The sequence below is a fragment of the Oryx dammah genome, unplaced genomic scaffold (genome assembly GCF_014754425.2).
Source record: "Oryx dammah isolate SB20612 unplaced genomic scaffold, SCBI_Odam_1.1 HiC_scaffold_8, whole genome shotgun sequence".
Lineage (NCBI taxonomy): Eukaryota > Metazoa > Chordata > Mammalia > Artiodactyla > Bovidae > Oryx > Oryx dammah.
This window is the reverse complement of record NW_024070192.1, coordinates 1,426,269-1,440,147: the sequence shown is the minus strand read 5'-3', so window position 1 is coordinate 1,440,147 and position 13,879 is coordinate 1,426,269. Positions and strand designations below refer to the sequence as shown.

The following is a 13,879-nucleotide window of genomic DNA, read 5'->3' as shown; positions in this document are numbered from 1 at the left end:
AAATGAAACCGGCGGGTGACTTCTCACAAAGCTGACAAGAACTGGGATTTTCCACGGAGAACAGAAGAGAGCACGCACACTGCTCCTCTCCCGAGGTCGACAGTGTCAGGCCTCGTGGCATCTTAGGAGTTTGCTCTCTCCCTTCTCCCACGTTTGACGGGCGGGAAGTCCAGCCCAAATCTACAGTGGCCGTGAAGTCGGCTGACAAGAGAACGATCAGCTCTTAGAGAGGCTTCCCTGCTTGTCTTCCTTTCATGGAACTTCATGGGGAGGAGATCAAGCAACACTGCGCACGGTCGCTCATCCTGGTGGGAACGGCCTCCTGCCTCCCGGGGGCCTCTGCCCCGCGGGGCCCTCGGATGGAGCCCCGAGGGAGCCTCTCGTCGTCATGGTGGGTGTGAAGACAAGGACGCTCGGGAGGTCGGGCCAGTGTTTCTGCCCCTCCTTGCTCCAGCTCCAGTTCTGTCTGCCAGGGGCCCCACTCGCTCCCAAGGGAAAGTTACATAGTATGGCTTTTAAAACAGTGCCTGAGCCTTTTTGTTTTTTGTAGGGTTTGCCAAATTTCCTGTCACCCAAACAAACTTCTGGTTTAACCTATGAACTGTGAGTTTCCTGCATTCTCAAGGGACAGAAGTCTCTTTTCTCTTTCAGAAACCCACATTCTGGGCTACGGAGCAGGCCATTTTGCCATGGCGACATGACTGCCAATCAGCCATGTCGACGGTGCCCAGCACTTTCCAGGACAACAGGTTTCTAGCCGTCTATTGACAAATGATCATTCTCTTGTTCCAACGACAGAATAAGAAAGGTTGTGGGATTTTCTTTTTTTTTTTTAAGACCTCTTGGTTTGCTTTGGGCAATTCAAATGCACAAGTGAGTTTAGTTTCAATTTTAAAAGATCTTAAATCTCACAAAGAAAGCCTGTTTGCAGTCTACAGATTGGTAGGTATTTGTAGATTTGGAAGTACCTCCAGATTTTTCTCAATTTTTCTTGTGGTTATCAGGGAAATCACACAGTAAATATTGAGTTCTTGGGCACAATTTTTGCCAGAAACGCCTGGAACCAACGAGCCCTGGATTACAGCCATCACCACGAGTCGCAGTTCACACCTGATCTGCAATCCCAATGGTAGGAAAAGCCCCTTCACTGCTCTGGGGAAGAAAAATCCTGCAGCAGCAGTTAAGGAAAGGAGTACACAGACCGAGTCATCGACAAATGGCTTCTAACGGAGCTGAAGCTGCAAAGGGAAAGGACGGCTGGCGTCACTGCACGGGCGCTACTTCACCTCTGAGGTCCCGGACACAGAGCCCCGTCCAGTCACGAGGACACCAGGCTGCTGCCGACAGAGGAACAGCCGACTGAACGCCGGCCAGCATCCCTCCTCAAACCGCCGAGGCCACCAGAGTGAGGGGCGTCTGCGAGGCTGTGACGGCCCAGGTGAGCCCAGACAGACTGGGCACGTCATCCTAAGATGGTGTCCTGGATGGACGGACTTGGAATAGAAAGGGGCAGCAGGGAAAAACTAAGATCTGAATGAAGTACAGGTTTAGTTAAGAATAAAGTATCAACACTGGTTCATTAATTTTAACACATGCACTATGATGGGACATGAGTGTAACTCAAGATGATATTAGGACAGTTCAACATGTTCCCCGGGGAAAACTATCACCCACAGTGTGGAGTTTTAGGAAACCGCTATTTTTGCAATCTTTCGGTAAATCATAACGTTCCTTGAAACAATAAAAGGAGTGGTATCATATCAGTTTGCTCTTAAAACGCCATTTCAGCTTCAAAAGATGTAACAGTGTTAGACTCGCAGGAGGACAAACTGTGAACCCAGACGCCTGTGCACGACTTCGGTGATTTTAAGAGCAGCAGAGAGAAAAGGTGGTGTTTCCTGCTCCTGGCTGCCACATCAAAAGGAGTGTCTGGGAACTTCCTTGAAGTCCACATCCCTTCTTCAGTGAGGAAACATTTATTGACTAACTTAAGTCAAAGTATCACCAGAGATCTGCCAAAAGAGAGATTTCTGAGGTTCCAGCCACTGGGTGGAACTTCTTTCAGACTTTAAGTATCTGCTTTACTCTTGACATTAATCAAAGAGTTAGTTTAAATAACATCATAGTATGGAACAGTTTATAAATGTTTATTAAACGTCAGTAATTTTTACAAAGCAAATATTAATAGCAAGAGGCAAAATTTTTGCAAAATATGTACAAAAGTAAAAAGCCTTGATGGCTAGGAATTCATTTTATCAAATCATTCTTTCCACTTTCAGACCTCCTGTAGAAATAATTTATTGCCAATCCTAAAGCACTGACAGAAAAAAAAAAATGTACAACAATGACCAGATAATGTGCTCAGTTCTCAGAGTTATAAAAAGAGAGATGTTAAAAAATCTGAAGCTGCGAATACTTTGATACAGAGCTAATACAAATCATGTTGTTAGGTACAGTATCTACCAGGTTGTTACAAAGTAAGACTTTTTGATAAGGCTTCTGGGGCAAATGAGCTCCACCACGCTGGAATAGCAGGGAAAAGCCATTTCAACATTTTGCAATTCTACTTTCAAGTAAGAGGTAAAGAAAGGGTAAACGGTATAGTCTGCTGCGTTGTTACAGGTCCTTTCCAGGAATTAACCCCTAAACAGGCATGACTGAGGATGAACACACTTAACTGTGGCAAGATACTACAAACAGGATTTCCAGAGAAAGCCCAGATCGGAGACTGCGTAAGGCACATCCTTCTGTCAGGAGATTCATGGACTGCCAGCGCACTGCCTCCTGGGGCCCCGCTTCCGTCCATCTGCAAACGTTCATCACTATCAGAGCTGATGCCATTTTGGAAAGGTCGCAAAATCTCTGACCAACCCAGAAATCACTGCCCTACCGCTGACATTTTTTTGTTCCATGTAAGCTCTGCCCTTGGAAATCAGACGCTTAGACCTAGATGCTGTGAGGACAAGCTCTTTATGCTAACTATACATTCAAGTACAGACGTGAGAATGCTAGTGAGTGTACTGCAAGCTATGCTAACGATCACTTATCTGCTAAGGCTAGCAGCAAGCTGATGGTATCTGAAAGATCCACGAAGTTCAACTTGATTACAAGTGTCCAGGTTTAGACTTGACTTTACTATCTACTGGGCTTCCCTGGCGGCTCAGACGGTAAAGCGTCTGTCTACAATGTGGGGAGACCCGGCTTCAATCCCTGGGTCGGGAAGATCCCCTGGAGAAGGAAATGGCACCCCACTCCAGTACTCTTGCCTGGAAAATCCCATGGACTGAGGTACCAGGCTCCTCAGTCCATGGGGTTGCAAAGAGTCGGACAAGACTGAGCAACTTCACTTCACTTTTTACTCTCAATAAACTTATGAAGCCCTAACCTCGTACCATAAAATAAGGGGAATGCTTCCTGTTTATCTGGAACGTGGAGACTCACTCACACACTCCCTCCCTTGCTCGTGTTTACTACACGGAAAAGCCAGTCTGGATCCTATCACGAGAACGAAGGAAGGAAAAAGCAGCACATTTAGTCCAGCAGCACAGACCTGTGGACAGATCCCGTGTGAGTAATGCAAGTTTGCATGCTGAAATGATGCGAGAGACAAAGTCAGATTTTCAACTGAAAAAAAAAAAAAAAAAAAAGACACATGCAGAATCTGTGCTCTTGATCCCTCAACTAAATCTTTCATTAAAAGAAATAAAAAGGTAACGGAGTGGCTTTCTCTAGGTTTATTAGGGAGATTATTACAAATGTGACTGAGATTTACAGGCATAATTTCACGGGTTCAAACAGGAAATGGAGAGTTAACACTGATACGCAGCCTTCTCAATACATGTACAGAAGTAACACTTCTACAGATTGCAATGGAGAGAATCTTGTTTCAGATGGCTTGGTTTGGGGCTTTGCCGCAATGTCTCATTATATAATGAAAGCACCAATTTGAGGGTTTCTCTCACAGTGATTTGAATTTCAGAACATTGCAGAACATGACTTGGTAACTTTATTCTTCATATAAATAAGGCATAACCGGATATGTGTACTAATGCTGAAAATAACATCCTACCAAAAGCATAAATACAAGTATTTGGGCAGATGCTGGAAGTTAAGATTTACTCATTTCTGCTTACAAACAATTATGGAGCCCATGATTTCTGTGCATGAAATCAACACTTCTAATCACTCCTGGGGTGGGGGAATCTGACTTCTTCCTGCTTTATACTAACCACTGAATAAGGACTTCCCTCGGCAACCTCACCAGAGCCTAGCCAGAGGACCTTCGCCATGCGGCGGACACGTGGTACGGCTTCCGTGGCGCCTTCTTCGGCTGCTCTTGTGCCCCAGCTATCAGGTGCCCGTTCCAGACAACACAACTAAAGATGCCATTTTAATACAGCACTTGGCAGCAAGCAATGATGTGGGTTGTTAAAAATAATATTTAAGTGGCAGAGGCAAGCCTTTAAATTATTTGGATCTTCAGAAAAAATATCTGACAAAAACTCTTCCCTATTTAAGAAAAAAAAAGGCAAAAATTTGAGGTGTTCTTTGCTTTATAAGGCAACTCTGTATACTGTAAGGTTCTTCAAGGTCAATGAAGACACTTGTGTGACATTTCTTAAGAATTAAACAAGACATTCAGACCTAAGAACAGAATGTAATGGAGAATTAGGCACAGTTTACTCCAAATTGTAACCACGAAGACTTAGAAAATTAAATACAGTGGAGAATTTTAAATTCAAATTACATTTTTAGAGACTGGGGTGGGGGAGCAGACACGGGGAAAACTATGAGCACGCTGGCAGCTTGGCCCCAAATTTCCATCTCCCCTTCACACAGTGGTCTTTTAAAAGGATCTGGTTTTCATGATACAGGTATAGGACTCTTTCACATGGTTTAAATATACAGTATATAAAACATGTGAACTAAAGCCTTCAGACTGAACCAGCAAGCCTGTATGAGTAATTTACTGCCTCAGAATATACTCGAGGTTTTACTTTAAAAGAAAGTTGACTCTGAGACTTCACACACATCAGGAAAGGAATCTCAAATAATCAAAATAGTATCCCATTTCTTTGGTGCTCTAACGTCTGACTGTGGTGGTCAAAACGGGGACTTCTGCTTTGTCCGGCCGTGTGTGTGGCTTGTATCAGAGCTCTGAACAAGGACCTGATCGAGACCATCCCTCCTCACTGCACGCACCCGGAACTGACTGTAGCCCTCACTGGAGTGAAACACCACCTCCTGCTAGACTGACGCACAGACTTCCACCCAAGTCTCTGTGTAACGCGCACGTGCTGTGCCCTGAAATGGTTCACTCTGCAGGTTCAACAACACACTTGTGTTCGGTGAGCAGCACTGGACATGGAGCTCTCAGACACGCGTGAGCCCTGCTCCACGGACGCCTGTGTCACAGGGCGGGGCTCACGTCAGCAGCACAGCATCACCAGGGCTCAGACACACAGGCAGCTGTGGGGGCAGCAATGGAGGAGCTTCCAATGCAAGGAAAGTCAGTCGCCCGACAAGCCCTGGTCGGGTCCCGGCAGAGTCCTATCCTAACCCAACCGCGACACAGACCCAGAGCCCGACCGGGGAGGGCTGGGCGATCCAGAACTCTGACCAGCCTTCCAAGGACTGCTCGCCTATAAAACACCTGAGAACACAGGCAGCTGTGCAGTGAATGAAGGGGCAGGAATCACAGTCAATCACAATTTTCAGGAAAGGGAGAAAAACCACCAGACTCTCCAAACTGTCACCTTGTTTGTACACCTGTTCCTCTACCTGATTGCAACGCCACACATAACCTACAGGGCGGGCCTCTAAATGCCGAAAACCAGCCACTCTGAGGCGCTCACAGAGGGTGCGTCTGTTAATGGCAAAGCTCCTTGGGGTGTGTTCTAATTTGGGGCGTGGTGGGGGAGGTCACAGGTAACCTTCTTTCAGCAGGAACTGAACACGACTCCTCATTCTTGGGAGAATCCTTGAACTTTCCAAACACACCTCAGGAGAGCTGGAATTCCATGAACAACAGTGCTGCCAACACAAACAGCCTCTTAAGAGACACACCGAGAAGGAACGAGAACCTCAAGCAATGGCTTCCTGGATAGTCTGACAGGAAAACATTGCCCTTGGCAAACTCCAAAAACCCCCATAAATGCTGCCCTCTGGAGCTGACGGGAACAGGAAGGAGCGTGAAAGAACCACGTCCATGATGGTGCGACAGGGACCCCCACTGTGGGGCCTACCGTGTGAGACGGGGGCTCAAAGTCTGAGAGTGAACAAACTATCCTTGGGAAGGGCTGTGTTTCCTCAGAAAGTTCTGTGGTCAGGCTGCACTTCCTAGCTGCTGCTACGGCCAGTGTTTCCTGCATGGCACCTGGAGGACGTGTCTAAGTATGGGAAAGGCAGCCTGCACTCCACTCTCTTGGCTTCTGATCAAAACACTGGGAGCGGCACGCGCCCGTGCACACTGAACCGCACAGGAGCTGCCACCAGTGCCAGAGGAGACACCCTTATGTGAACTAAGAGCACTGCCTTCAGGAGCCACAGAAACTCAGAACAACTGCTGGGGACACGAGCAATCAGGAGAACGTGAAGGCCAAAGCCGGGGAGGTCTACGGACCGCCGCTGCTCAGAGCAAACTTCCCCAGCGGCCCTCCTTTCCCAACAGCCCACCGAGGCTGGGCGCAGGCGCAGCTGCCACATGCGGCGACCGAGGCGCCCTGCACGGTCCAGGGCCTGCGGCGCTAAGGGCGCCTGCCACGCTTGGCGCCACCGGAGCACTGTGTGAGAAGTGGAAGGGTCAAAGCCGGAAGGACAGCATGTCTGGGGCCTGGCGGGAGGAGGGCCCGTCCACGGAGGCCGGAGCTGCGCCCGCGGGCGTCGGCCGTGGGCAGCCCTCCGCCAGGGGCCGCGGTCGCCGGAGGAGGATTGAGATTTCCAAGGAGTTAAACCCAGAATCAAGACTGTTCTAATTCCTGCTGTAAACTTCTATTTTAAAAACGAAACAAACAGAAAACAGGAAGGCGGGAGGCGGGCCCTGGGGCGTCACTGGAGCATCAGCTGCTTGAGGTTGTCGTGCAGGATGGTGTCCTTGACGTCACGGAACACCAGGCGGATGTTCTCGGTGTTGATGGCGGTGGTGAAGTGGTGGTACAGCGGCTTCTGCTGCTGGTCCCGGCGCTTGCTGCGGAAGCACTCCACCAGGAACTTCTGGACGTCTCTTAAGCAGTGGGGGTCCCCTTCAAACTCTAGGAAATAGTCTTTGATGCTCACAATTTGCACTTTCTCCTCAAGCAAATCTGTCTTGTTCAAGAACAGAATTATGGAGACATTGCTGAAAACCCGGTTATTGACGATGGTTTCAAAAATGTTCAGTGACTCGGTCAGGCGGTTGGTCAGGCGGTCCTCCATGAGCACCTGGTCGAACTCGCTGGAGGAGACGAGGAACAGTATGGACGTCACGCTGTCGAAGCACTCGAACCAGCGCTTCCGCTCTGACCGCTGGCCGCCCACGTCGACCATTTTGAAAGGCACGTTCTTGATTTCAAAGTCGTACTCGTGGATGCCTTTGGTGGGCCTTCTGGCGAGCAGGATGTCTTGCTGGGAGGGAACGTACTCCTGGAAAAAAGGAAAGTGTTTCCTGCTCAGCGATTCAGGAATGAGAAAGTGGAGTGTGCCATTAACTGGTCTGCACATGACTGTGAGCAGACTCGGGAGACAATGGAGGGCAGCGGAGCCTGGCAGGCTGCAGGGCATTTGCTGAGTGTCGACGAGGCGCCAGGCCCTGTCGCTAAGCAGCAAGAACTCAGCTCTTCAGAACCAAGACACATGGTCCCTGCCTTCAGGGACAGAGGGGGAAAGACCAGCCAACCTCACGTGAATCAGCAACTGTAACGCAAGCAGTGGAGCCTTAAAGCAGAGGAGGGGCCGTGAGCGGTGTGCTCAAGGAAGGCTGCACGGAAAGGCCAACTCAGAACAGGCCAGTTGGAAAACACGAAATAACTCTCAAAAGCTGAGTTTATCCACCAAAGCTTCTCTCCCACTTGGCTGGTACTTAACTTTTCTTTAAGGCTGACTACAATCTAACCCGATGGAAGAGTGTCAGTCAGGTCGGTCTTCACACGCAGTCTCACTGATGTGGACGGAGCAGACAAAAGAGACAACACAGGGGCCTACACAGAGACCGCCCGGAGGACCCCCGCGCCTGGGGAGACACGTCCCAAGTGCAGGGGGACAAGTGCCGCTGAGCACCATTCAAGGGAAAATGCAAGGCGTGTCCCGCAAGAGCAAAAGGAGGTCCTTCTCCACATGGCTGGATACGGGGCTGCTTCCTACCCACAACAGGGCTCATCCTGCTCGCCTTCCGATTTACATTCAGGGTTAAACAGGGAGGGTCAGGACTGGCGCGGTGCCAGGGCAGCGGCCCTCAGGGGCCTTCTAAGTGCGACGCCTCCTCCAGGGAGGCCTCTGCCTGAGCCCGGTGTGGAGAGCGGCCAGCGCCAGCCTCTGCCGCTTGGGGCCACAGGGGATGCACCGCCGGACAGTCCAGCCGGCGGCTCCCTTGGCCAAGGTGACTCCGCCCGCGTCACAGCCTCGAGAATCCAGCTTCCTACCCTCCCACCCTGCAGACGGGGGTCCCGAATGGGAAAACTGTTGCCGGAAAGTTCTGGACTCAGTGGGCACTCTGCGTTCTGCCTCCGCTTACAGAAGAGCAAAGACTGCGCATGGACTTGCTCATGTGCCGTCTTCTTTTCAAGTATAAACTTCTTTCTGTAAAGAGTTTTACTTTCATGAAACAGTGGGCAGGGCATTCCTCGTGGAAATGGCAGCGGTCAGGAGAGGAGAGGGAGGAAAAAATGGAGTGGGAACAATCCGAATACAGCCACGAGGAAAAAGGAAATAGCTCAGTGCATAATTTCTCCAAATTTCCTCATCCTGGCTACTACTTTCTAACGACAATAAACATAAACACTGCCTGAAAACTTACTGGTTCTCCGAGTTTATCCAAGTTATCCAGGAAATATTTTACAGATTCACCCTGAAAACAAGAAGAAAATAAATCGTTATTAGCGCTGAGAAATGGAAGACTTTGCTACAACAGTTTATGTTAAACTGTCTGGTTGTACACTTAATCCAAACATACTCTGTTTAGTCACCAACTTCAGACGGAGCAGCTGACCCCGCTAAAAACGTATAAAATGCTGGCCTCCGCCAAAGCCTTGGAGTCTCTCAGTCTCTGCACGAGCATCCCCCGCGACCACCCCCTCAAAGAGGCCTTCACGCAGGCATTTCCACGCAGCTGCAGGTGCACAGGGAAGACCTGAGGGGAAGGTGCAAGCTGCTTTCGAGATGAACATGCGACCACAGTCCCAGGGGGGTGACTTCTGTTTGTGCCTCCCATCTCAAGCTGGTCGTCTTCTGAGATAGGAGCAAAGCGTGGATGAGGCAGGGACCGCTGAGGGGACAAGTGAGCCCAGACAGACGCCCCCGAGCCCCGAGCCCCAGTGCCTACACTCTCTGGGCTCACACTGCTTCTAGATTTCAGGCAGTTTTGGACACCTCAAACGTATGGGAACACCTTCCTCAAGGAAATCCTTGAACAGCAGACAGACAGGTGAGCGGGGAGCACCCACGCAGAGAAGGCTGTGGGCTCAGCCCCCACTGGGTCTCTGCAGCCCCACACTCGTCTGCCGAAAGCTACTCCCCAGGTCTGGCTCCAGAAGGCAGTACCTCCCTGATGCAGAACAGTCGCCGGGAGGTCTTGTCTGTAGGGAGTTTCTGCAATCAGGTGACTTCTGGGGCCACACTCTGAGTCATGAGGCCTTAAAGCTGCAGATCTCAAAATTTTAGTCTCTGGATTCCCATTATACACTTAAGATTCTTTAGGACCCCAGAGACTTTGTTTAAGTGGATTACAGCTATAATACCATGTTAGAAAGTAAAATGAGGCAGCTTAACAAATATTTTACTCATTAATTCATTCAAAAATACCAATAATAAAGTCATTCACGCAAACTTAGTAAAAACAGTGAGACATTCGACTGCTCCTACACCCGCCCTGTCACCAAAGGGGACTTCAGCTGGAGCCAGTTAAGCAGGTCTGGCCACCAGAAACGGAGCATCTTAATAGCCTCTGCAATTGTAGGTATTTCTGTTTCTACACCAGAATTTGACAAATGACAGCTTACTGAAAGTCTACTTCTTACTCGGAATGGGTCTTTTACCCCCCAACAATTTTGTAGCATCAAGCCCTGGAATATAGCAGGCAATCAAGTGTACAAGACATAATATGGAGAAAATCCCACTCACTGCCATCATCACGCTCTCATAAGAAGCCTTATGGCTCGGGAAGTCGACAAGCTCACAATGGCAAGCAGACGCAAGCTTTCCTAAATTCTGATTTGTAGTTGAAAGCTCAAGTTTTATCAATGTCAACAAACTTATTTTCCTCAAATTGGTGGGCTAATAATTTCATTCATTTTCTTAAAAAAAAAAAAAAAAAAGCCCATCAAATGCCCAAGTATGAGTAAGTTGGTTGCCTGTTTCAAGGAAAAATGGTGTTCCATGAAAAATACAGTGAATTTGAATACAACACGGCCAGTCACCAAGGAGCTTCCCAGAGACTGGTCTGTGCAGGAGCCTGCTGCGTCCAGAGCTCTTCCCGTGGAGATCTGAAACAGTCTTTACTGCTCGGTCAAGGACAGTCTTAGGGGAGCCTGGTGCGTGTTTTCCTTGGGGCTTCCCTGGAGGCTCAGACAGGAAAGTGTCTGCCTGCAATGCGGGAGACTTGGGTTCGATCCCTGGGTCAGGAAGATCCTCTGGAGAAGGAAATGGCAACTCACTCCAGTGCTCTTGCCTGGAGAATTCTGTGGACAGAGGAGCCTGGCAGGCTACAGTCCATGGGGTTGCAGAGTCGGACAGGACTGAACGACTTCACTGGTTCACTGGTGCGTGTTTCCAGCTGAGGACGCTGAGTGGCGTGTCTGGGGCTCACCCTGCGCAGAGGCTCCAGCAGCGGCAGCCATGCTGCTCGGGGCTGTTGGCGTGTGTCCACCCGGCGACGGGAGAGGACGTTCCAGGGACACCACAAAGAGTGCAGAACGTGAAGCCTCCTTTTAAAGGCTTTCTGGGATCCCTGTGGCCCAGGGACCACACCTGGAGAACTGCAATGCGGGAGACCCAGGTTCAATCCCTGAGTCGGGAAGATCCCTTGGAGCAGAAAATGGCTACCCACTCCGGTATTCTTGTCTGGAGAATCCCATGACAGGAGCCTGGCGGGCTACAGTCCGAGGGGTTGAAGAGAGTCGGGGATGACTAACACTTAACTGCTAAACTGAGGCAGATGATTACAAAGCGACGGACCACAAGCCCCCCGTGAGCTTGGCCCCAGCACGCCCGCGGCAGCAGAGCCGACCTGAGCTGCCGCAGGACTCTGCAGTCTTGACTTCTCCTGGGTGAAACTACTCAAGTGTTTTGCTGCAAAACACGACGGCGATCACACAGCACGCAGTATCTACCTGTAATCCAGAAAATTCCTAATTCCGTTAATAAATGTGGACTCGGGGGTTCATGACAAGAATAACTCTGCAGTACACAGGTTTTGGTTTTTGTTATTTAAAATATGGACAAGGTAATTTGGCAGTTCTGAGTGACTATATTCTCTTCTCAAAACAGGAAAATCACCCCCATTTGGTCTCCTATTGGTATTATCATACACACACAAAGAAATATTTTAAATTTCACTGAAGCTTCCTGATTTAACTGCATTCCCTAAGAGGGGGGAGGTCTCAGAATGTGCCTTTGTTTATTAGGAATTCATAACCTCACCAAAATCACGTGATGATATTATACAAACAGGCATATGCTCCGTTAACAAGTTTCAACATCTACTGCAGAAAGTTTCATCAGTATCATCTACAAAGCCCTTTGTGCACTCAACACTGTACAAAATCTAAATAAAAACGTTTTAATTCATTTTCACACATTTCAGTGTGTGGATTATTGCTAATATTTTAAGTCCTAAATAAGGTGCCTTTTGCCTTCTCCCCTAACATTTGGCCAGTATCTATTCAAGGACAAGAAATGCTTTAAAGTATTATTCCTATGAAAAACATGTTTTGGTTTAAAATAACTCCTCAGTCAAGAAAAGTGATGTTAACTTATCTTTTCTATCACAGGGGATATGACTGACCCTCCATCAGCGAGAAGACTTACAGTGGGAATGACAATCTTAACCTCAGTGACCTTTTCCTGCACGTGGTGTGGTGATAATGGAGGCCGCTGACTGTTAAGGGGTGAAGTTTCCCCCCAAACCTGCCCGGAGACAATCCAAGTTTAAATACACACGTGTGGTGTGAACACACACACTGTAGAAGGGTGAACACTCTTCTGAATTTGCTGACTCGGGAAATTCCTTACAGGAGCTTTAAAGACCTCCACTGGGGAAACAACAGAAAAATCTGTATTTTTACAACATCAAAAACAAAACAAAACACATTAAAAGGTAAAAAAGGACCTCGCTGGCGGTCCATGGCTGAGACTCCGCGCTCCCCCTGCAGGGGCCCGGTTTGATCCCTGGTCAGGGAACTAGAGCCCTCATGCCGCAACCAAAGTTCAAACGGGCAACTAAGATCCCGAGCAGCTAAATAAACATTTCTGAAAATATATATGAAATGTGTGTTACTCGCCACGGAACCACGAAGGACACAGGAAATGAGCGGCGGCACCCTGTTCTCTGGAGCCCGAGTCTGGGCGAGCGCAAGCCCGACGCCGCCCTCAGCACGCCCGGCGGGCCCCTCGGTTCCCCCGGGGTCGGGAACGAACTGTGAAGACCCGGCCGACCTCCCGCAATCCTGCGCCCCGACCGCTTCCGAGGTGATCGAAGTCTTCCCCGTCTAACACCAACTCTGATTCGAGGCCTCTCCTCAACGCTGAGCGAGCCGGCAAGCCCCTCAACTCCTCTGAGCCTCAATCTAACGGTCGGTAAAACGAGGAAGCCCCCCCGGTTCCAGGGGTCATCACCAGAGCTGTGCCCGAGCAGCAGCTTCCGTCTGGGCGGCTGATTTCCAGCGAAGGCCTCCTCTCCTGGCCCGCGGCCTGTGCCGCCTGCGGCGGGCGCCTCCGCGGGGACTCGCCGCCCGCTCCGCCCCCGGGACCGGAAGTGCCCTCAGGCGCGGGGCAGGAGGCGGGGGCCGGAGGCGCGGGGCTCGGGACCCGCTCTTCCTCGGCTCTGACTTGAGGCGCCGCTGTAACTCTCCTCGGTGTGCGTTATATCACTGAAGAGAACTCGAAAAGCCGTTTCACACGGACGACTTTAGATGTACGACGTTTGAGGCCGTCCCCTAACGCGTGGGCCCCGCGCCGCTCTGACCCGGAGTCCAGCCTGTCAGCCACACCTCGTACAGGGGCCGAGCCCGCGCGCGAGCGGCCTCGACGTCGCCCCTGGGCAGCGGGCACGCGTCGGAAACGCCGTCTCCGCGGGCAGAGCCAGTGGGCGCGGGCGCCACACGCCCCGCGGGCGGACGGCGCTGGGCAGCACGGCGCCAGAGCGAGCCCTCGGGACAGAACGCCGCCGCACGGAGAGCCAGGCAGGAGCGCTGACACTTGACGCGGAACAGCGCATCACAGGACTTCTTCCCAAGAGGCGAGAGCGGAGGGCCAGCGGGCCTCCGGGAGCGGGCGCTTGGGAGCCACGGGAGCCACGGGAGCCACGGGAGCACGGCCCGCACCGCTCAGCGGCGGCTTCCTCAAGGGGTCAGCGCCCAGCGCGAACCGCCCGCAGACGGAGCCCGAGCGAGCCGGTGTGCGGAGGAGCTGCAGGCCAGAGGGCGCAGCCTGCGGCGCGACCGCCAGCGGCTAAGCGTGTGGAGCAGAAAAG

At 50.7% G+C, this 13,879-nt stretch overlaps 1 protein-coding gene across 1 annotated transcript in view; it reads right to left on the bottom strand.

Annotated features, from left to right (window-relative positions):
- Positions 1-2,130: 2,130 nt before the first annotated feature.
- GNA13 (G protein subunit alpha 13) overlaps positions 2,131-13,879 on the bottom strand; it is a gene marked incomplete at its 5' end in the record, with an annotated part of 33,009 nt that continues 21,260 nt past the window's right edge. The window contains 2 exons of the mRNA XM_040244394.1: positions 2,131-7,620; positions 8,990-9,040. Coding sequence (XP_040100328.1) covers positions 7,048-7,620; positions 8,990-9,040 — 624 coding nt within the window. The remainder of the gene's footprint in view (positions 7,621-8,989; positions 9,041-13,879) is intronic.